Raw genomic sequence first — 25,885 nt, 5'->3', positions numbered from 1 at the left:
TAGACTAGGCACCCTTCTAGCTGATAAAAACCTCATGAGGATAACTCGCCACATATGCTCTAGCGAACGGCATGTCTCCGAGTGTCTGTTGCGCACACAAACTAACGACCTCGGATGTAAGACCAATAGGATCGCGACTATGTCAAGCGATCAATCATCCACCAAGAGCATCCTAACCCTCGCGCCCACTCGGGTATCCTCACGCTTTCTATCAACTATCCTATCAATCACATTTAATGCTTTTCTTCTAAATGATAGATCATATGCATATATCCAATACAATAACAAGTCAATGCATAACAGAAATTTAGGTGGAATAGGAATCAAAAGAAAAACAATGCAATATAGTCTCCGATCATTTAGTCAACGCATGCATACCCATGCTAATCTATCACAACATGCATACTCATGCTACAGATCAATTGGACATAAAATTATAACAGTATAGTCATCTTTAATCATCTCTATATATCATCATCATACTCATATCTAAGATCAGCCTAATTACATGCATGATAAAATATGCTCGACTATAATTATCTCTAGATAAAGTCATATAATCATGTTGGAGGCCAAAACATGCACGTAAATAATATATTATATAACGTTATTTGAGAAAGGCATCTAGGGGATAAGATTACTCACCGTCTGATTAGAAGACCCAATACACATATCCCTCACGTCCATCGATCAATCATCACAAATCACTAGCAAAGTCCACAGGGTCTCAAATAATGAGGGTTAGGATCTGAAAATGTTAGTAATATAATGTTAGTTATTTATCCAATTGGGATCCGTTTGTGTAACATATGATGATTTATTAGGTTTAAAATTTCTTCTTTTGTTTTTATTAAATAATTTGATCTATATCATATATTTAATTATAATAATATCAGTATGTTATTATTCTAATTATAGATTTATTTATAAAACCATAATTCACTAATTATATATTAAGTATATAATAGTAAGCCTACTATTATATTACATGCATAATAATGTAATATAAACATATAAAATAATCTTTACTTAATCATGTAATATAAACATTAAGTAAGCCTACTATTATATTACATGCATAATAATGTATAATAAGTTGTACATATATATATATACCTAATTATAAAGACATGTATTAATCTAATAAAATATTTGAAGTTAAAAATATATTTATGTACAAATATTTATAATTATAATTAACTGAAATTATACTATTACACTTACCATTTTACTAAATATATCTATTCTTGACAAATTAAACTAAAAATCTAATTTAGATTAACTAAATAACATAAGTACTTTACACGTGTTTTATTACTAGAGAAGGTAAAACGAACAGGAGGAAAAGAAGTAGAGGAAAGGAAGAACAAGAAGAAGAAGAAGAAGAAGAAGAATAAGAAGAAGAGAAGGGAAGGGAGGGAGGCTCACCTCGGCCGTAGCGGCGGCGGCGGCAATGGCAACGATGGCGACAGCGGCAGGCCGGCGTCGATAAGAGAAGGAGAGAAAGATAGAGCTCGAGAGAGAGAGAGGTGATTGGGAGAGAGAGGAGGGTAAGAGAGAGAGAAGAAGTCTTTAGAGAGAGAGCTATAGAGAGAGACGGTGAGGGTGGTGTTGCGGCAGCGACGGCGGCGGTAGGCCAGCGTAGGCAAGAGAATATGTGAGAGAGAGAGAGAATATTTGAAAAAAAGAAAGAGAGAGATATAAAGTGAAAAACCCCTAGACACAAGCATGTATCTAAACACTAGGCAATGATATCACTCGTTCGCTTAAGTAAAAGTCCGTAGAAATATTAAGAACGAAAGCAGAGATGAACGCCAAGATTTTAACGTGGAAAAACCCAAACGGGAAAAAACCACGGATCCAAACTCGGATCAAAACCAATCACTAGAATAGTAGCAGTTACAAGACTAACTCACAAAACAACCCGTCGATCCAAATGACTTTGTTCCTCTAAGTCTTGCTCTCATCTCGATAGCCCTTAAGACAAAAGATTAAGTTTTTTAGATGAGTAGAACCTTGATAGTTGAAGAACCAATGTAGCCTCAAGAAGTCTCCTTCAATAATGCTTCTTCAACCTCCCTAGAGATAGGGCATCACAATCCTTATATATGATCTCGAAGATAGAGCCAAATCCAAGTCTTATCCGAAGTCATGAAAGTCCAATTTTTTCAAACATCGTTGGTGCGTTCGAACGCGACACGGGTGCGTTCGAACGGCATGACTTGATCTCAGGTGCGTTCGAACGCGACAACTTGAATTCTTCAGGTTGCGTCGCGTTCGAACGCGTTTGTGAACACAGCTCTCGGTCTGTGTGAATGCAGTACCCGCATACGAACGCATTTGTGAACGCAGCTCTCGGTCTGTGTGAATGCAAGTACCCGCATTCGAACGCGTTTGTGAACGCAGCGCTCGGTCTGTGTGAACGCAAGTACCCGCGTTCGAACGTGTTTGTGAACGCGGTGTGAACTCAACAGCTTTTCTCCAATAATTTTGCAATTCTTCAAACCAGAGATATTCTAAACTTGTATAAAACTCATATACATGTAAAAATACACTTAGAATATTTTGTACATCATTGCCAATAATTAAAAACCTAACAATCTCCCCCTTTGGCAATTTGTGACAAAACATCTAGTTTACAAGATATTAAAAAAAATTTAAAATGAGCATTCAACAAGTCTAGTACTTTTAGCACATCAATCCCTGCAAATAAAAATATACCAAACCAAGATCAAGTGAAAATAACTTGAAATGAATAACAATCCAAACACAAATTATCAAGTAAGCAGTTCACAAGTACTCAAGTAAGCAAAGTTCACAGGTATTCACGCAAAGGTATTTAAGTAGTAAACAGAACTAGTAAACTCCCCCTATGCCATTACTCCCCCTACACCAGTAAACTCCTAAACTCCAAACACACGTCTAAACTCACACTCACTCTCCACTTTTTTGACACAAATGCCAAAGACTAGGAATTCGAAGGGAACTGACAATGAAGAATCGACAAGACAGAGTCGAGAACGGTTCCCTGACATGCTTGCTCAGCTCGTAAATCATTCACTACTGAATGGAGGTCCTGCACCTGAGTGCTAAGCTGATCGAAACGGTTAGAGAACGGTGGTAACTCCCCCTTAGTATGAGATGAGTCATCATCCGAACTGTCATCAGAAATATCGAGGTGTGAGGAATGTCCAGCGGCGGAAGATGATGGCATGAGAGGAGACGACTGATCATGAGCTTGACTCCGCTTAAGAGTAATCCGATCCAACGGTTTTTGCGAAGTAAGAGAAGGTTCTGAGGCATCCACGCGCACCCCACTCTAAGTGCACAAATTGGTAATAAATATGCCAAACGGCAACCCTTCACGGGGCGCTTCTTTCTGTGCAGCTGTTAGAACGGAATCGTAGATCATCGTAGCCAAATCAACAGAAACTCCCGGCAACATCACATGAAGGAGGAAGGCACGATCAGGACTAATACTGGAATGGCGAGTCTTAGGGGTGACGTTGTACAGACAAAACAGGTGAAGCATGCGAGCCACTGATGTTAGTTTCGCATGAGGCATCATATTGCCCTTCCAACGTTCCCCTTTGATTAACACAATACCAGCAAATTCATTGACATCAGAGAGTGGAGCAGACGATGGATACTAGAACTCACCATTAGGAAGTTGGAGTTCTGCATGAATAACATCGGAGTCCAAGTAGATTAAAACCCCATGGACAATAGAACGTATACAATGTTCGAAAACCGTGGCATTACTGAAAAATTCCCTAACCACTTCCACATATGCAGTCCCGCTCATTCGACACACGGATAACCATCCTCGCTCAGTAAAGATCTGTTCGATCCCCAAGGCAGAAAAATCAGAAATGATCACGGGCTGTTCATAAATAACAGGTCTAGTGCCAAAATTGTGTTTGTAACGCCCCGCAGTCGTAGATGTAGAAAACTTGGGAGCCGAAGTAGGTGAGGAAGGTGACCTAGGTTTCTTGGAAACTACAGCTTTTCTAGGCATTCTTGAGAAAGAAACAAGATGCAAGATTCAATACATGCCCAAAGCAAACAAAAAGATAGCAAGAAAACAAAAAAAAATTCAAGAAACTATGAAGACCCTAAATGAAATCCATCATCCACGTGAAAACGCTAAGATATCATGTTCAATCACATAAGAAACATCAAGATAGTAACTTTAACGTGATCAAAACTCGAAAACGCACGAAATCAATCAAGATCAAAAGACTTAATTGAATAAAAAATAGGAAAATTGATGGATGATCATACCTCGCAAAAGTGAAGAAAAACTAGGAAATTCAGCCGAAAGATGCTAGATCCAGAGGAGAACTACCCTTTAAAAGGGTTTGTAGTGAGAAATTTGATGAAAAAGACCAAGATCTTGAAGATTTGAGAGGGAGAAAATGAAGGGTTTCTAGGGTTTGGAAGATGGAAAATAAAAATCCTTGGGTTCGGACACAATATATAAATGAAAAGAGAGTGCATTAAATTTCATGATGTCATGCTCACTCAAGAATATACACACGTTATGAGTGCATTAAATTTAGTTTAGTTATCATAGAAGTTGAGAGAGTGAATAAATTAGAAATGATACAATATACTGCAAGATGACAAAATTGACTATAATAACTCATAATCAAGATAAAAATCATATTTATATGTCAAAAGTATATTATTGAATCTAGGAGTGCATCAATTATTTTTTTATGACAAAAGCTCTTGGCAAATCTGAAACTAAAACCAAAGAAAAGTTCAAAGTAAAGAAAACAAAAAAAAATGAAAAGAGATAATAAAGAAAACACGCAAACCAAAACACGCAAACAAAAAAATCAATCCAAAGCACAAATCCCTAAAGAAGTACGAAGATACTCAAATCTCTGTAAATCCAAAGGTTTTGTAAATAGATCACCCAACTGCTTCTCCGTCTCAACATGTTCTAGTTCTAATGTTTTGTCTTCAACTAACTCGCTTATAAAATGATGTCGGATATCAATATGTTTTGTACGCGAGTGTTGAATAGGATTTTTCGATATATTAATTGCACTCATGTTGTCATAATAAAGCACCATAGTATCTTGTTCAATGCCGTAATCTTTGACCATCTGTTTCATCCATAGTAACTGAGAACAACAACTTTCCGCTGCAATGTACTCAGCCTCCGTAGTAGATAATGATATCAAGTTTTGTTTCTTACTGTGCCAAGGAACCAGATTGTTTCCAATATAAAAACATCCACTTGAGGTACTTTTTCTATCATCAAATGAACATGCCCAATCAGAATCCGTGTATCCAGATATGATAGCTCCCGAGTCATACGTAAACCAGATACCTAAGCTAACTGTGCCACCGACATATTTTATGATACGTTTCACAACAAATAAATGTGTCTCCTTAGGTTCAGACTGAAACCTAGCACATACACCGACACTAAATACAATGTCTGGTCTACTAGCAGTTAAGTACGAAAGACTACCAATCATGCTCCTATATAGTGTCTGATTAACACTTTTTCCTGAAATATCCTTACCTAGTTTGGTAGTTGTACTTATAAGAGTTCTAGCATGTTTTGTATTTTCTAAACCGAATTTAGTCACAAGATCCTTAGCATACTTGGTCTGAGCGATAAATATCCCTCTTTCCAACTGAGTAATTTGAAGTCCCAAAAAGAACTTCAACTCACCCATCATGCTCATCTCAAAATGACTATGCATAAGATCTACAAACTCCTTAGCTAATGATTGACTCGTTGCCCCGAAGACAATGTCATCCACATATATTTGTGCCACAACTAAACTCTTGTTCGACCGTCTAATGAACAATGTCTTGTCCACTCCCCCTCGAGTGAACCCCGCATGCACTAAAAAAGTGGTCAACTTCTCATACCAAGCTCTTGGAGCTTGTTTTAGCCCATAGAGGTCCTTTTTCAGTTTAAACACATGAGAAGGAAATTTTTAATCTTCGAACCCTTTCGGTTGTTCCACATAAACATCTTCATTCAGAGTACCATTCAAGAAAGCACTTTTAACATCTATTTGAAACAATTTAAATTTTAAATGATAAGCAATAGCAAGCAGTATACGAATAGACTCTAATCTAGCAACAGGAGCAAATGTCTCATTAAAATCTATACCCTCAACCTGAGTATATCCCTGTGCTACTAGTCTAGCTTTATTTCGAACTATATTGCCATGTTCATCACTTTTATTCTTGTAATTCATTTTGTTCCAATGACGTTCACATTCTTAGATCTAGGAACTAAATACCAAACACCATTTCTAGAAAATTGCTCTAATTCCTCATTCATAGCATTAACCCAACAATCGTCTAACAATGCTTCCTTCACATATTTATGTTCAAAAGAAGATTTATAACAAGTAATGATACCTCACTTTGGATTTGTCGTATTGTCTTAATTGGTTCATTCACGTCTCCGATCACTTATGACAGTGGATGATTTGATTTCACTCTGGCAGATGGTTTCGGTACGTTGCAATCATCTTTGTTCATTTCAACTTTGTCCTCGTCCTAATTCTCATTTTCCAGATCAAGCTCATTTCCTGTTTCTTCGTCATATGTATCTGCAGAAACAGAAATAGGAGTAGCTTCAGCTAAATCAGTCGTGGATTCATCTATCATAACACTAGCAGATTCCATAACAGTAGAAGTGTCAAGATTAAATACTCTGTAAGCTCTGCTATTATTTGAATACCCTAAGAAGATGCCTTCGCTACTTTTAGTGTCAAATTTAGTCAAATATTCTCGATCACGCAAGATATAACATTTACTACCAAAAACTTAAAAATATTTAACACTAGGTTTCTTACCTTTCTAGATTTCATAAGCAGTCATTTTTGTACCTGGTCTTAGATAAACACGATTTATCACATGTACCGTTGTATTGACCGCCTCTGCCCAAAACCTTTGAGTAACATTTTTAGCGTGAAGCATAACCCTAGCCATTTCCTGCATAACTCGCTTCTTTCTTTCAACAATCCCGTTCTATTGTGGAGTTATAGGAGCTGAAAACTCATGTTGAATACTAAGAGAATCGCAAAATATAGAAAAATTTTCATTTTCAAATTCTCTACCATGATCAGAACGAATCCTAATTAGGGTTGTAGATTATTCATTCTTCAATTTTAAACATAGTGATTTAAAAACTTCAAAGGTTTCAGACTTCTCACGTAGAAAGGCAACCCAGGTATATCTCGAGTAATCATCGACTATTAAGAATATATAGCGTTTACCTCCAAGACTTTCCATTTTTGTTGGACCCATCAAGTCCATGTGAACTAATTGAAGCACACGGTCGGTGGTAGGTGCATTTACGGTCGGAAAGAGAGAGACGGTGGGGATGTCGGCGCTGCTGCTGCGGCATCGGTGGGCCTACTAGAGCTAGCTCGCCCGGCCTGGTTGGCCAGGCCAGTGGCTGGGAGTGCGTGGCACCCCTAGCCTGCGCCAGCAACATGGCACGAGGCCGGCCACATTGTGGCCAGCCATGTCGTGCCATGCATAATTTTTTTTTAAGGTTGGGCTGTTATAATTTTGGACTATCCAATCCTCAAACTCAAGCTCACACTGAGCTTCGTCTAGAGACCATATCAATGCTACACCACATAATATGCATCCTCTAAGACTACCAAGTTAGTAACTTAGGATCTTGTAGAGCTACACCCGTAAGCCATATCATCACTCACACCCGACCACACACATACCCCCAAGAGAGGGTAGATCCTAGCAATAAAATCGCCAGCCCATCACCCAATGAATAGCATGACCAATTGTGCGCCACTGCAGGCTAAAGATCTTAGTCATAAGCTCATCACATAGACTAGTATTGCCCATCGATACTACCATCCGAGCCTTTAGCTCCACATCATCGCACCACTATATGAAAACCATGAGCTGCCGCTCATAATCACCCTCACCTTGTGTCATCGGATACATCTAGGTCTACGTCATCCTACCGTTCTCTCTCTCTCTACTTTAAACACCCTAAAGAGTATGACTCTTGTTGAACGATAGTAAATTGTCTATCACCCGATGAAGCGACTACTTAATTGTCTATGATCAATAGACTAAGACCTCAGGTGTAGGCCCTAACATATATATAAGTATAATAGTATCCCTCGCCCCTAACCCTAGCTAGGGAGGTGTCGGGTATTGTCGAGACACAGCAGTAACCCCCTTTATGGTCGTGCACGTGTGTAAATGGCATAATATTATACAGCATAACAAACATAATGTAACACATTATTATCATATTTTGCGTGCTAACCCACATATTCATGCCTAATAAATATGCATAGCAACCATGATATATGAAATCCTACCGAACAGCAAAATAAAATTATTATGTACGACGTGCAATAATAACAGTAAGCAAAACGTATGCATATGCATGCTATGAATATAGTGATGTCATAAGGTAAGTTATTTCATTCTCTACACTACTTCTAGATTATAGAAGATTCACTTGCCTGAACTGCTTTCCTGATACTAGCTACAATTACGCCACATGATCATCCTCATAGGGTACGGAGTCCACCATGATAAGGAAAGTAAAAAAAGTAAATAAAAAGCATGTGCACAATATTCTTGTCACTAATTAGTTAAATAAACTTACTGACATTCACTAGGCTTAGGTAAATCCATCTCATAATTCCTACCTTTATTAATCAGGTAGAGCTAACACATCTGTACTAAGGCCTGACATGTTATTAAACATAATAAAAAATATTCTCTTCAAATTATTGCCCAAATCAATATTATCAAAATTACAAAAGATCGCACAGACAATATTTAATTAATAAGCTTCGTTAAATAATGCAACTTGCTTAATATCATTTTTCTACATTGATCTGTATTAATTCTCCGATATGAGCAATTAATACAGATACACTTATACCACCGACTCATTTGATAAAATTATTTTAACCCGATATTATAATCAACAAATGCTAAACTCTAATTGGAGCTAGTTCCTCTTATATGTTATTTATAACGACACTCTCAGGCCACGGTTTAATTCATTAAAATTAATTTATAAAACAAATTAATATAGTGAATACTACTATCAGCTAAAAAATGATTAAATAAGACTCACGGTTGCCATTACTAAAAATAATTAAAATGACTTAAATAGTTTAAACAAAAAAGTAGAGGGTGATTACCCTATTTGGCCAGCACAAAGCCAAAAATAAACCCACAAAAAAATTGGGCCCAAAAGCCACCTTATCCAGAAAAATACTTGGGGTAGGCTATAGCCCAACCCACCACCACAACATGGGCTAGGTTACATGCAGCCCAACCACACCCACAAACTCGGGTTGGGCTGCACCTAGCCCATCCCACCTCGGAACACGCGCTGGGCCACACCTAGCCCAGCCCGGCACAATGACCACCCATCGATGACAAGAACCAAATTGATAGGCGGGAGGGGGAGGAGAGCTGTCGACGAACCCGCCGCCGGCAAACCCCTACTAATCCCACCGACACGCTCCCTTTGGCAAGTAGAAGCTAGCCGAGGGGAAGCCCAGTAGATACTACAAGTCAACCTTCTAATTTTATGCTTGAGTATTTGTTTGATAGCTTGACACTATATAAATCCCAAGAAAGCAAGTATTTAGGAGGAAACTTGGCGTTACTTTAAATACTCGTTTTACTCTGTTAGTTTTCATATATAGAAAATTTTACACTTAACACCCTCATTTCTATGTAAACAACAAATAATTGAAAAAGTAGAGTGGTAAATATAAATTTTTCTAATTTATATTATACTTAATTAGCATAAAATCTTCAGACTAAATTTGAATTCTTAAATACAGCATTGATATGTAGAACATATAAGAACTATTGGAGATGAGTTTGAATACAATAATCATATGTATCCACTAATGGCACATTGGCATGACAATGAAATTCTAAAGAGGGATCGATATGATAGGATATATGGGCGAGGCAAAGAAGAGGTATTCAAATTTTTTTTAAAAATTCTTATGGTGTATCTTATACTTGAGGATTTATGTGTCTATCCATGGATCCATACATCTCGATCAGAAAAGAATCAATAGAAAAAATAATCAGACATTATCTTTATTGAAACTTCTCACTCTTGAGGAAATAGTGATGTATTTAACATATCCATCTTTTAAAAAAGATATATAGCTCAAAAAGATAATTAAATATGAGGAACACAAAACTAATAAAGCATAAAATGCTCTACTTATTAGCAAATATATTGATACAATTCGGACTTCACCGATGACGTTTTGAGCATGGATACACTTTAGGGGTGTCTTTTATTCTTATTTTAGTGTTTATTTCATAGAAAAATAAGTTTTATTTATGTCGCGTTTGAACGCGGATAGAATGCGTTCGAACGCGATTGTGAACGCCTGCATCAGCTTCGCAAAAACAGAGAATGCAAACTTTGCGTTCGAACGCAATCTCGTGCATTCAAATGCCGCATTCGAACGCGGATGGAGTGCATTCGAACGTGCCTGCGAATGCCTGCATTGCGTTCGCACATACAAAGAATGCAAAATGTGCGTTCGAACGCGATTGGGCGTGTTCGAACATGGTCGGCGAAAATCTACTATTTTAAGGTTAATGATTGCCATTTTTGAATTGTTTGGTTAACCTCTAAAGGTGTGGATGGCAACCATAGAATTATTATTGATGAATTGAGTTTTTGCCCTGCCTCCTTCGTCTTCTTCTCTCTCGTACTCTTGTTCCCTGGCAATGCCGCTTCTAACCTCCCTCGACCGGCCAATCACCCTAGTCCCTTAGGGGCGGCCCTCTTCTCCCTCTTCTTCCAATCTATTCAACACTTGCCCTAACACTTCCATCACCCATAACTCTTCCACCACCACTTATTCACGGGTGCCACCCCATTAACGCCAGTCCACCACCATTATCTAAGATCTCGTGCCTCTATCCACGGATCCTAAGATACACCCCCCGACGTTCGTCCACTAATCGGACGATATCTCAAAATCCATACATCTGATTCACCTAAAACTTAATTTGTTGGAAAGTTATCTTCTGGGGCTACAACATATCAAAATCTCACATCTATTCGACGGCGGCATCTTTAGGGATCTATTTGCAAAATTCTATGTCAGATCCTGTCCAGATCTAAAAATCGGATTAGATCGACCCTTTGCCAAAATGGGAGATCGTATCAAGCTGGTATCAGAGTCACCGGTACTCGGACACGCGCTTTCTATGACAACAACCAGAGCCATGGTTGCACGGCGAGATGAGGAAGAAGAGATTCTCCTAATAGAAGAGGGGGAAATGATTGACTCTGGACTTGGGGACTCAGTTAAGTCAAATAAGGGACATGATCAGAAACCCTCTACTTGACTTAAGTCGAGTTTGCTAATACTAGGAAACATTTGACTTGGATCCTAATCTATGGAGTTGGCAGATAGATTATGAGCACAACCAGCAATCAGTTCGGCTAGTTGAACCTAACTTGAGTCACTAGGAGGACCTAATCTAGATCCACCAACTACATCTAACTCGACCTCCCGAGTGCAATCTGATGCACTAGATTTCTATTATTGAACTGACATTGAGTCAATTGGTTCGACCACCCGAGACCAAGTGGACTCAATGTAGACGGTCCCGAATTCCACCTTGGGCCAATAGGAGTACAAGTATCTATGCTCGACTGAGGATGACCCACCGAACACAACAAGTTTGACTCGAGTCACCTTGAGGACAAGGTGTATGGAAAAGCATGGTGGATTGATACAATTTGGACTTCACCGATGACGTTTCGAGCATGGATACCCTTTAGGGGTGTCTTTTATTCTTGTTTCAGTGTTTATTTCATAGAAAAATAAGTTTTCTGTATGTCGCGTTCGAACACGGATGGAGTGCGTTCAAAAGCACTTGTGAACGCCAGCATTTGGTTCGCAAAAACAGAGAACGCAAAATGTGCATTCAAACATGATCTGGTGTGTTCGAACGTGGATGGAGTGTGTTTGAACACGCCTATGAATGCATGCATCGCGTTCGCACATACAGAGAATGCAAAATGTGCATTCGAACACGATCGGGCGCATTCGAACGCGGTCGGCAAAAATCTACTGTTTTAGGATTAATAATTACTATTTTTGAATTATTTGGTTAACCTCTAAAGGTGTGGATGGCAATTATGGAATTATTATTGATGAATTAAATTTTTGCCCTACCTCCTTCGTCTTCTTCTCTCCCGTTCTCTCGTTCCCCGGCGACGCCGTTTCTAACCTCTCTCAACCGGCCAATCACCCGAGTCCCTTAGGGGTGGCCCTCTTCTCCCTCTTCTTCCAATCTATCCAACACTTGCCATAACCCTTTCATGACCCATAACCCTTCCACCACTACTTATTCACCGGTGCCACCCCATTAACGCCGGTCCACCACCATCATCTAGGATCTCGTGCCTCTATCCACGGTCCTAAGATAGACCCCCCGATGTTCGTCCACTAATCGGACAATATCTCAAAATCTATATATCCGATTTGCCTAAAACTTAATTTGTTGGAAAGCTATCTTCTGGGGCTACAACATATCAAAATCTCACATCAATTCGATGGTAGCATCTTTAGGGATCTATTTTCAAATTTCCATGTCAGATCCTGTCCAGATCTAAAAATCGGATTAGATCGAGCCTTCGTCAAAAGGGGAGATCGTATCAAGCTGGTATCAGAGCCACAGGCCCTTGGACACGCGCTTTCTATGACAACAACCAGAGTCATGGTTGCACGGCGAGATGAGGAAGAAGAGATTCTCCCAATAGAAGAGGGGAAAACGGTTGCGGGGACTTCCACCCATGGAACCGCCCGATCAAATCGAAATACGGAAGAACCTAGTATTCAAGCCATGTTGGGGTCTCTTTCCAAACAAATGGCCATCAACAACTAGATGATGATGGAGATGATGCGGGAAAACGGGCGTGGCCAAAACCTTCTTCAACAAGCATGGCAATCGCAAGGCAGCATGGGGAGCCCTCCGCAGCATACCCAACATCCTCCACGGCCTCCCCGTTCCCCACAAAAATAGGGGAGAGTTCGGCTATACAGAAAGATCGAGCTTCTACATCCCGACCAAAAGTCAACCGCAATGAATTGCCACCGGCTACAATGGGATCCTCAACCATTGTAGAAGACCTCGGAACCTCCACATCTTCCTATGCACTGGAGAACTAGCCGACAAACTACAAAAGGCTGGCTGCACCTTTCCCGATCCCTGCATAAACGGCGAATAGTCCAGCTTTAAGGCAGTAGTTTCCTCCAATGAGCTCAATAGTTGGAAATATTCTTTTGACGTCAGAACAAAGTTCTTCGATGAATCGACAACCGTGCGAGCCACTATTGAATTGAGGAAGACCACCCTTGGTCGCTAGATATCTGAAACCTTCTTCAACAAGCATGGCAATCGTAAGGCAGCATGGGGAACCCTCCGTAGCATACCCAACATCCTCCACGGCCTCCCCATTCCCCACAAAAATAGGGGAGAGTTCGGCTATACAGCAAGATCGAGCTTCTACGCCCCAACTCATGGTCAACCGCAACGAACCGCCACTGGCTACAATGGGATCCTCAACCATTGTAGCAAACCTCGTAACCTCCAGATCTTCCCACGCACCGGAGTCCTCACCGACAAGCCGCGAAAGGCTGGCTGCACCCTTCCTAATCACTACAAAAATGGCGAAGAGTCCAGATTTAAGGCAGCAGTTTCCTCTGGCGAGCTCAATGGTTGGAAATGTTCTTTTGACGTCAGAACAAAATTCTTCGATGAGTCGACAACCGTGCAAATCACTATTGAACTGAGGAAGACCATGCTTGGTCGCTAGTATCCCTCATCAGGAATCCTCATCAGTTGTGAGGGAGATGATTCAGAACTGCGAGTTCCAACACTTGGGCCGCCTTTCACCACCTCCCTTTGCAACCACGGTGAGTCGGCAACTAGGACGAAATCGCATATGGCCTCCAACGACCTTCCACCATTCTCCTCGGTTAATCGATGGTCAACCGCGACAGCTATTTTTATATTCCAGACGGCGGAAGGCTCCTTGTCGTGCTTGTGATAGGACAGAGAAGAAGGAGATGAAGATTTTATTTTTTGGGCCAACTTCAGCCTTCCATCGCCGCTGATTACCGCCACACTGTCGGGAACTCTACCTAAGCAACTACTGGAGGTGGTCACTACTCAGCCAAGACTACCACGTGCCAAGGCAATTCTTATTGCAACGACTGATGGAAATGAAATTATAGGAGAAATTTTAGGGGTTTCAATTTTTTTTGAAAACCCTAAGTGGTTAGAATTTCAAGATTGCTACATGGTTGGGGTTGACCAGGTGGAATTGCTAGATATGAGCTGGGTTGGACCTAAGAGCCAAAGGGGTCAAGTTGAGTGTGAGTCGTATCTGGACTTGGGGACTCAGTTAAGTCAAATAAGGGACATGATCATAAACCCTCTATTTGACTTAAGTCAAGTTTACTTATACCAGGATACATTTGACTTGGATCCTAATCTATGGAGTTGGCAGAAAGATTATGAGCACAACCAATAATCAGTTCGGCTAGTTGAACCTAACTTGAGTCACTAGAAGGACCTAATCTGGATCCACCAACTACATCTAACTCGACCTCCCGAGCGCAATCCGATGAACTAGATTTCTATTGCTGAACTGACATTGAGTCAATTGGTTCGACCACCCGAGACCAAGTGGACTCAATGTAGATGGTCCCAAATTCCACCTTGGGCTAGTAGGAGTACAAGTATCTAAGCTCAACTAAGGATGACCCACCGAACACAGCAAGTTTGACTCGAGTCATCTTGAGGACAAGGTGTATGGAAGCATGATGGATTGATACAATTCAGACTTCACCAATGACGTTTTGAGCATGGATACCCTTTAGGGGTGTCTTTTATTCTTATTTTAGTGTTTATTTCATAGAAAAATAAGTTTTTTGTATGTCGTGTTCGAACACGGATGAAGTGCGTTCGAACGCACTTGTGAACTCCTCTATCATGTTTGCAATAACAAAGAACATGAAATGTGCGTTCGAATACATCGAACGTAATTTGGTGTATTCGAACGCGGATGGAGTGCGTTCGAACACACCTGTGAATGCCTACATCACGTTCGCACATACAGAGAATGCAAAATGTGCGTTCGAACACGATCGGGCGCGTTCGAACGCGGTCGGCAAAAATCTATTGTTTTAGGGTTAATAATTGCTATGGAGACCTCGTCGACAAACCGCAAAAGGCTGGTTGCACCCTTCCTGATCCCTGCAGAAACGGCGAAGAGTCCAGCTTTAAGGCAACAGTTTCCTTTGGCATGCTCAACGGTTGGAAATGCTCTTTTGACGTTAGAATAAAGTTCTTCAATGAGTCGACAACCGTGCTAACCACTATTGAATTGAGGAAGACCATGCATGGTTGCTGGATATCCCTCATCAAGAATCCTCATCAGTGGTGAGGGAGATGATCCAAAACCGCGAGTTCCAACACTTGGGCCGCCTTTCACCACCTCCCTTTGCAACCACGGTGAGTCGGCAACTACGAAGAAATTGCATATGGCCTCCAGCGACCTTCCACCATTCTCCTCAGTCAATCGACGGTCCACCACGACAGCATCGTCATCGGAGATGACGTTGGAAGATATTAAATTGAAGGGTATACTGATGGATTATTTGGTTACACATGTTAAAAGAAGACAATATGAATAAATGGATATCAAATGAGATATTTAGCTGTAATTCTTTTGCTTATATTTGATTTTCTAGCATAATAGACTAATTGGTTGCTTAATTGTTGTTAGATTATTAATTTATCTATAAAATTTTTGAACTATGAGAAATGCATGGCTGGGTCACATGTTTTGTATGAAAGAACATACCAATATCAATGATTGTGTGGATTGGACAATAATTGTAAAAATAATCAGATTTGCAGCAAAGAACAGAATCACGAATCAAGAAGATTAGTGATAGTTATCTTAGTAGTAACATGGTAAATTCAATTCTTCTTTTTCTTTTTTGATATTAATGTCTTAAATTATTAATTCAATTTGCAAGTTTTTACCCTAAATAATTAGATAATAACAACTGATTTGTTCATCCTACATCTCTTACGTAAGGGGTTTCATATATTGAATTCGTTAGCTTTTGGTATAAATTATTAAGAAGAAGCTATGAAGGACTTGTTATGTATATTTCATATACTACATTTTATAAATTATTCATGGATGTTATTACGGAAAACTAATAATTATTATGTAGAGAATCGGCATACAACATTGCTTGTAGGGTGGCAATCAGGTCGGGTTAGCTGGATTCGAGTTCAGGTCGAGTCAAGTTAATACAAATACGAATACGACCTCATTTATTAAATGAGTTAAAAATTTTAAACACTAACATGACCCGTTTATTAAATATTTTTCACAGGTTATAAACGAGTTATCGGGTGGCATAAATTATTCAAATTTATTTAAGTTATTCAGATCATAAATGGATACTCTCATATTATAAACAAATTTTTTTGGGTTATAAACGGGTTTTTCAGGTTAGAAACAAGTTTTTTGGATTATAAACAAGTTAGATGGGTCATAAATAGGTTAGTCAGGTCATAAACGGGTTAGTCAAGTCATAAATGAGTTATCGTGTCATAAACGGGTTATTATGTCATAAATGGCTTGGCAGGTCGAGTCATAAAATAGTTAAATGAGTTATCGTGTCATAAACGGGTTACTGTGTCATAAATAGCTTGGCAGGTCGAGTCATAAAATAGTTAAATGAGTTGAGATAATAAACACAAACATGACTACCCGTTTATGACACAAATACGATTAAATTAAACTCAAACCCGTTTAAAAGTTGGGTTACCATGTCGAGTTATCGGGTTAGATCAACTTTTGCCACTCCTAATTGTGTGGAGGCAACGGTTAATAGATCTTCTAAATTGAAAAGGAAATATAGTTATCTTAATATTATAGAATGACTAATTAATGTCGCCGCGAACATTCCACAACAAACTGATAGGATTTTTTAGAAATTTTTTATTTTATTTAGTTATATTAAGATTCAAGTTACGGATATGTTGTTTTCTCTACTACAACTGCTCTCATATGACATATTTACAATAAAATATATCCAACTGCTCTCCTTAAGCTCTCATGTGACCCATAATTTTGCACATGTATTATTATATCAACTTTTACATATTTATATATTATATAATAGTTGTTTCAACTTATTACTATGTAAAAATTTATTTACTTTTATTTGATGTTTCAGATAGATACGGAGTATTTCAGAAAACAAATAGTTGTAGAATAAATATTTTCAACAACACTAAATGAAAGAAACTATGTGAAACATGAAGTACAGATTATGATAAAGTAAAAAAAGTTTATATTCAGCTTAAGGAGAGTATCATGTTTGTATACTAGCACCATAGGATTCGTGATGTATGTTTTTAGTGTTACATCTTTCAATGGTAAGTTAGTGGACTTGTAACTTGATTGATAACTTGATTGATAACTAAAAGATTTTGTTTAGAAAACTATTTCATGTTTTTAATTTGGATGAAAAACTTGTCTATTACTAACATGCTCAATTCGTTGCGGTTAGGACCAAGTTGCAATCATGTACCAGATTTCGTAGAGAATAAAAAAAAATGGAGAAGAACAATACTAAATAGAAGCTGGTCATGAGAATACATGGGGAAATATTCTCTAAAAGACCAACCAATGTTTGAATTGTCAAGCAAAATAAATTACTCTCTGCAGAATATGTGAGGTACATCTTGGTAAACATATTGACTTGTAGCTTTTCCAGAAGTATGCATGAGAACCTCACGATGACAGAGTATTCTGCAACAAATGCAAGAACTTTTTCTTATAAGAATAGGCCAAAGAAATAAAAGCAGATGTGATTTCAGAGGAACGAAGTTTTCTTCCTGTGGTATTCATTCATGCTAGTTTCTTCAAATGAGCATCACTTTCCCATTCTCCATGTAGAAACAGAATTCACCATAACACCCTTAATAGGATTAAGATAACCATTATATGTTGCTTTGCCTCCTTTAGAGAATAGGAAGATTCAGAGTTAACATAAAACCACAGCATTCCAGCAATATATATAGCCTTTGTGTTATTATCTTGGAGGAGTTCAATCTGAGTGGAAATACAGTCATGAATGTCCAATCTGCACCTTGCCCATGAATTTTGAGGATCAAAACAAAACAACAATTATAATAGTAAAAATCAACAATTAGAACTTGTGCGTCATCATAAACAAAATAGAAGCATAAGCAGGACAGATAACAAGTATCTGCATTTCGAAGGAAAATTAGTTAACTAGAGTTCCATTTGTGCATTTTGAAACATAAGCCAGCGAAAAAAAATTCTATAAATTATTAGGATGGGAAAAAAGAAGATAATTACATTAAAAAAAAGTAAAATAATGTCCTGTATGTTACTTTCCTCCTCTACTAAACAAAAAGCAGCTACTCCTTTCTGAAAAATACAATGATTTAGTTGTTATAAATGCCAAAATATAACAAAAATTATGAAAAAAATCTTACTGGTTTGTCGTGGCCTATGTGGGCCCTGTCAGATTATGTAGCTATCTAGTATGGTTGTTGTGGATATAGATATAGATTTATTAACAGGTTTAACTTGATGATGTCATAATTTATTTTGTGGTCTAGTGTATATTATTGTGAATTTAGATATTTATATGTTAACAAGATTATTTTGATTAATAGTATAATTTATTTGGTGTTGGATTATTTGAGCACAAGGGTGCATCTATGCTTGACGGGCCCCACTCGATCTGTCGCGTATACCGCGCGTGCCGCGTGGGCGCGTGGGTGTGCACGTGCCGTGCCGAGCAGGGGGCGTTACACTTCGAGTGCTGATCTTTGATCTCCGCTAGTGTGAGGCGTCATCCCATCATCCGTGGTTGTCCCCTAGGGTCAAGACCTGTCTATGGTGGAGGTAGCCGATTAAAGTTTGGCTGAACCCATCTCGAACGTGCCGCACTCGAGATCGATGGTCTAAGGTTAACGTGCGGGTCACTAGTGCTCTATGTTGGATGGTGAGTCGCCCTCAACTCTTTTATCTTCTCTTCCATCATTTGAGCTACTAAGAAGGTTTCCAACAAGGTAGTAGGACGAGACGCTTTGACTTCCGCTTGAATATCTCGATGAATCCCAGAGATGAAAGTGCTTTTGACAACTGAGTCTGACCACCCGTGGACTCGATTGCTAATTCTTTCGAACTCCTCTTGATATGCTCTTACAGAAGTCTTTTTGGTTAGCTTCGTTAAAGTGGCTTGGAAGTCCTCATAGTCGGAGGGTCTAAAATGCACACAAAGCGTGTCGGCGAACTCCTCCTAAGTGTTGAAAGCGCGCACTCAATGTGCTGCTTGAAACCATCTCACCGTTGTCTTCAAGGTGAAATGAGGCCAGAAGCACCTTTTGGTGATTAGGTGTACCTTAATAAGTGAATAATCACTTCACCCTATAAATCCAATCCAATGGGTCACCACCGCTGAATTTAGGAAAATTGACTCTAACGGTGCAGGGTTGTAGCATTTGATCGCGTTCGTTATCACATCCTTGGTGAAATGCCTCTTGTTGCAAGACCCTTGGTTGATGTGGGGGCTCCTCCCACTCATCCCAAGGCTCCTCCTCTGGATGTGGGGCCATAAGTTCGCTCTGGTGCAAGGGTGGTAAGTCGGTGCGACGCCCATGCGATTCGTCATGCTATTGCCATGGCGCCTCTAGGATTGGTCCTCGTCGGTTCCCCTCTCTAGGTAAGGGGCGATCTTCATGTCTTTGATGACGCTTAGGGGTATGCCTTAGAAGATGATGGTTCCTATCAGCAAGGGTGGCCTTGATCTCCAACAACGTTTGCGCGAGATCGGGAGAGCCCTCTATTCGTCCTCATGAGCTCGTAACTTTCAAAGGAATCTGCGAATAATCCAACTGACGGATCCTCCAAAATTTTGGATATGTTGTCACTCTTGGAGAGAGCTTTCTAATGAATCCAAGATCACATGACAGAAGATTAATTAAATCATAGCTTGATAGCCCTCCAATGGCTAGATAGATACTAGGGTAACTCCTTGGAGTGAAGGGGGAGAAGTTGCTGTAGAAGATGGGGGTTAGAAGCTGGAGGATGCCGACCAAAGACACATGCGGTGGACGAAAGGAGGTGGGAGAGGACACCAATGGCTAGAGGCAAGTTAAGAAGGAGATAAAGGCCAAAGCCAATTTTAATTATCCAAGATAAACTCTAATTATTATTTCTTCCATATATTTATAGAGGCTCATCCTAGGGACTCATCAATTAAGTTAAACAACTCTAACAAACCTTAACAAACCCACAACTTTCGCTGCGGTGTATTCGAATGCGCCCGATCGCGTTCGAAAGCGGAATTTCAGTTCTCTATCGATGTGAATGTATGTAGGCATTTGAACGACCTGATTCCGTTCGAACGCACAATTTACATTATCTATTTTTTCGAACGTGTGCAAGCATTCGCATCCCCGTTTGAATGCGCTCCGGCAAAAATCTTTTTATTGCTTCTAACAAAACTTAACTAGATAAATAGGTTTATCCCAATGAACCTAATGTCGTGAGTGGAGCCAATATAGACCGAGTTGTATCACTTTGTGTCAAGAGAAATTGGAAAAAAATTATTTGTGGGAAAGAAGTTGTTCTAGAAAATAGATAAATACTAAAATTATATTTTAAAAATAAATAATTACCTATCGAATCGGTAATACCTTTTCTTTTTTAGCATTCCTATTATACCTTTTAAGGATTTTAGCTATTAGATTTTTTTGCAAGCCTATCATATCGATTGTTAAATGTTTATTGCTAAGGCACGAAAGACATTTTTGCAATCATGGCAAAAGTTTTTGTGGCAGTCCATCTTGTGAGGCGCTGAGCCTCCTTTATCACTTATTTTTTTGTTGTAGCGGTGTAAAAAATATGTTTTGCCCTTGTTGTAACTTAAATTTAGCATGTACTTTTATATTCGGGAATTCTACCTGCTTTTGTACTATTGATGAATTTGTTATGCCATACAACATTTGTAACAACCTATCTTAAAAAAAATTATTATTGCATGGCACGACGTGATCGGTCTCGTGCCATGTAGTGGCAGGAGGGGAGGGCGCCACGCGCCCCAGTCGCCGGCCCGGCCAACCTGGCCGGGCTAGCTGGCGCGGTGGGCCCCGTTGCCGCCGCCTTGGCCTCCCTCCCCACCGCCTCTCTCTCTTTTATTTCTATCCTCTCTCTCTTTCTCTCTCACTCTACTACCGTCGCCGTTGCCACTAACGTCGATGAGCTCTCTCTCCTTCTCTCTCTTTTTCTCTATTCTTCTCTCTCTCTCTTCCTCCTTAGCTCGTGTTTGCCGGAGCCGAACCACCGGCGAGATGCCGCGCCCTCCCTATCAGCCTGGGTTCGCGCCCTCCTTTCTTCTCCTTCTCCTCTTCTCCTTCTCTTCTTCTTCTTCTTCTTCTTCTTCTTCTTTCTTCTTTCTTCTTTCTTCTTCTTTCTCAGCTTCTTCTCCTTCTCTTTCTGTAAGCCCAGCATTGTAGGAAGCAGTGCTGGGTTGAGCCCAGCACCGGTGGCACCACCAATATTTTATTTATTTATTTATTTATTCTATTCTATTTTATTTATGTTATTTAGGTATTTCTTTCTTAATTAATGCAAATAGATTATTTAGGCATTAATTATTTTAATAGTAATATACATTCTTCAATATAATTATTATTAATTATAATTTGTATAATTAATGATTAATTAGGTATAAATATAGGTAATACTTAAATATTATTATTTATTTATATCTCTATTAGATTAATAGATAGATTTGTAAATTGTAATTATTAGATTTATGAGATACATTTTACGTAATTCTAATAATTTATTATATATTATTATTTTTCTGTAACAAATAAAATACTAGGCTTATTTATTTATTATTTTATAAAGTAATGACTACATAGTCCCTAATAAATCAAGATAGAGTGAGAACCACAATTTAATTATAATTAGATTTTTATCTGTATTTATATTTTTATTTATAATTAAAAATCTAGCTAGTTATAAAGATAAGTAGAAATTCTAAAATCTAATAAATTATTATATTTTACATTAACGAATTTTAATTAGATGAATGGCTAACTTCTTGCTACTTAAATTTTTTCAGATCCCAAACCCCGTTATATGAGACCCCGTGGATTATGTCGATAAGTTGATGTTTGATTAACCGATGTGAGAGATACGTGGTTTATGTCTTCTAATCATACTATGAGCAATCTTATCCTCTAGATGCCTTTCTCAAATTAGGTTATATTATATATTATATATATGCATATTTTGGCCTCCAGCATGATTATATGACTTTATTTAGAGATGATTACAGTCAAGCATATTTTATCATGCATATAATTAGGCTGATCTTAGATATGAGTATGATGATGGTATATAGAGATAATTAGATATGACTATATTGTTATAATTTTATGCCTAGTTGATCTGTAGCATGAGTATGCATGTTGTGATAGATTAGCATAGGTATGCATGTATCGATTACATAGTTGGAGACTACATTGCATCATTTTTCTCTTGATTCCTGTTCTACCTAAATTCCTATTATGCATTGACTTGTTATCGTATTGGATATATATATATGATCTATCATTTAGAAGAAAAATAGGAATATGATTGATAAGATAGTTGATAGAAGGTGATGATACTCGAGTGGGCGCGAAGGTTAGGACGCGCTTGGTGGATGATTGATCACTCGACATAGTCGCGATTCTATGACCTTACATCTGAGGTCGTTAGTCTGTATGCGCAGTAGACATTTAGACATGTCATTCATCAGGGCATATGCGGCGAGTTATCCTCACGAGATTTCTATCAGCTAGAAGGGTACTCGATTTGGATGGATGTTGATACCCTTAGCAGATGATACAATATGGTTATATTTGATATAATCTTTGCGGATGACAAAGTATGCTCTGAGCCTTCGAGCATAATCTTGAGACCAGGTATCGGGAGTTGACTATGCATAGTGGTCTAGTATGATGATGATATATAGAGATGACATTGATAATTGAGATGTTGAGAAATGCATATGATTTTATTATTATCTGATTACCTAATTATCGAGTGGTCAATATACATCATATATGATTGCATTTGATATTATAGCATGGTCATGGTCAGCATGCATCATAGTATGACATGGAGATTTATTTGAGAGAAAGTTATGATGATAGTATGACATGGAGATTTATTTATTTATTGTCGAGAGTTATATATTTTTGTCAGTTATGATATGTTATCTACCTTTCATTTATATATTATTATTGAGGACACATTTATAAACTCATTCATGACATGATGTTCTTTCTGATTTATATTATCTAGTACTTGATTTACTCTCCGTTTGACTTTACTAATTCGGGTAAGATCTATTCACTGAGCATTTTGCTCATGACTATTTATTTCTTTTCTAACCCCGTTAGATATGTGGTACGTGATAACGACTTGAGATATCTTGAGGAGATATTTTAGAGCGATGATGATGTGAGCTATAGATGCGAAACAGTATAAATGATAGATTATATAGAATTTGAGTTGTACCAGTATTTGATATTTATACTTCTTTGTATTAGACGATGATTTATATAATACATGTCGAATCATAGTGTTTTCTTATATTAGTTGTTTTAGTTGTACATTGATGGTTTGTCGTGGCCTATGCGAGTCCTGTTAGATTATGTAGTGGTATAGCATATATTATTGTGGACTTGAATATTCATATGTTAACATGTTTATTTGGTTGATAGTATGATTGATCTTTGAAATGGATTATGTTGAGTATGGATTTATTTGGTGATGGATTATGTGAGCATGAATATGTTAGCAAGTTTTATTTGATGATGTCATGATTATATATGCATAGGAGTGTATCTGTGCGTGACGGGCTCCGCCTAATCTGTCGCATGCGACGCACGTGTCGTGTGAATGCGTGGGTGTGCACATGCCTATGCTGGGTGGGGACGTTACAATTTTACTATCATTTTGGCTGGTTTTTTATCTTATCCGGTGATGATGCAAATGTTGGTAGCTTCCAATCTATACGCGGTCTCACGTGATGTACACATGGCAATATATTTGAATTCAAGCCTACTCTTATTACGCATGCAATTGAGGAGCTTTCTATATCTGCATGTGTAAATGATATAGGTATGATATGCCTAAGATGTTTACTTCCCAATTTTACATAGTAGTCTTTTATTTTTCATGTGATGGCGATAAAGATATTGTATAGGAGGAAGAAGAAGATACCAATAAATTTATATGAGGAGTGGGGTAATTTTCAATACATGGTGACAACGTTTTGTTGTAAATATATATCATTCTAATGGTTTGGTAAACAATAAAAATATTTAGTTAGAGTTACATTGATCGGTAAAATTTTGTTTGTTTGATTGGTTTAGTAATGAAATTTGTTTGATATTGTTGGTTTAGTGACATTTTGATTAGCTACGACATTTTTAAAATGTTTGGTTGGTTTAAAATTTTACGTTGTAGAAGATTTGCGTGTTATTTTGTCAGGATAGTGTCAAAATATTACCGTACCGAAAAACCGTAAAACATTAAAGAGTTCAATATTTTACATTAAAATTGTTCCATTTTCTTTACATGATTGAGAGGTTCTTTTCCGTATTAAGTTTAGTATACCAGCGTATCGATAGATAATTTTTGAAGGCCACTAAAAACAATTCTCCGTGTTCCAACTTTCTTTAGATTAAATGTTAAGTAAAATACTTTTCCGCTTGTAATGATATGACTCGACCGATAATATGTTCTTTGTTATGCCATACCTAGCCGATACAACATGGACTTCGAAACGACATGACTTTGGAGTTCTCTGCCCGAGGTCACTCCCTCTGCACTAAACCCCGGAAAAGCATTTTAATGTTCTTCGTATTTCGCTCTCGATCGCCTTCTTTCTCTCGATCTCGCATGGAAAGGCCGGTGAGGGTTCGCGTCGTTTTCGAGGATCGCTGCCTCCTCACCAAGTCGCAGAGGTCGGAAGGCCTGAGGCAATGCTGGCTTCTCCTGCGGCCGGAGTGCGCCACCATTGCTGACCTCGCCGATCACGTCGCGTCCCGTTTCAGTCTTCGCGTCACTTCTTCTGATGACCTCCTGTTCTTGGTGAGTAGCAATGCAGCACATTGGACCTTCTCTTTTGATGATCTGATGTTGATGGCAATTTTGAGTCTCTTAATTGATGGTCAAGTCTTTGAACTTTGGACATGCTCTTTTGAGTTGTCTTGGATTTTTTTTAGCAATGTATCACACCTTTGAATTGCTCGACGATCTCATGCTGATCGGGGTTTTGGGTTTTCTTAATTTTACGCCAAATCCTTGAATTTTTGGACTTATTCTTGGTTTGTAGCAATGTGGTGTCTTTGTACTTACTGTTTTGAGCATTTGATGTCTGTCGAAGTTTTGACCATTTTGTTCTTCTTAATCTTAGGCCTGTTGTGCCTTTGGGCTTATTCTTTTGAGGCTTTGATGTTGAGCGAAGATTTGGTTCTTCTTAATCTTAGGCCAACACTATATGTTTAGAGGAGTTTGGTTATTTGGGAGTTGCGCAAGTGATTTCATGGTGTAAATGAGCGGAAAATTGGCCTCGAAGCCTTCTTTAGACTCTTTTCACCATATAGGGAAACGTGAGTGTTTCCATTATATTCTTTTCTTCTCTGAAATGGGTATTATTGGTGTCCCAAGGACTCATTCTGCTGATTTTTATTCACA

General features: G+C 38.5%; 1 protein-coding gene across 2 annotated transcripts in view; it reads left to right on the top strand.

The window, feature by feature from the left end:
• The first annotated feature begins 24,933 nt into the window (after window positions 1-24,933).
• Window positions 24,934-25,885, top strand: part of LOC140795623 (coilin-like) — a 61,556-nt gene continuing 60,604 nt past the window's right edge. The window contains exon 1 of one of the 2 annotated variants that reach the window (XM_073148306.1): window positions 24,934-25,279. In XM_073148306.1, coding sequence (XP_073004407.1) covers window positions 24,977-25,279 — 303 coding nt within the window. In that variant the 5' untranslated portion in view covers window positions 24,934-24,976. The remainder of the gene's footprint in view (window positions 25,280-25,885) is intronic. The other variant, XM_073148308.1, reaches the window with a different exon arrangement.

The sequence above is a fragment of the Typha latifolia genome, chromosome 9 (genome assembly GCF_019914945.1).
Source record: "Typha latifolia isolate L0001 chromosome 9, TyphaL0001v2, whole genome shotgun sequence".
Lineage (NCBI taxonomy): Eukaryota > Viridiplantae > Streptophyta > Magnoliopsida > Poales > Typhaceae > Typha > Typha latifolia.
The sequence above is the reverse complement of the archived record's forward strand: the minus strand, read 5'-3'. Positions and strand labels throughout refer to the sequence as shown.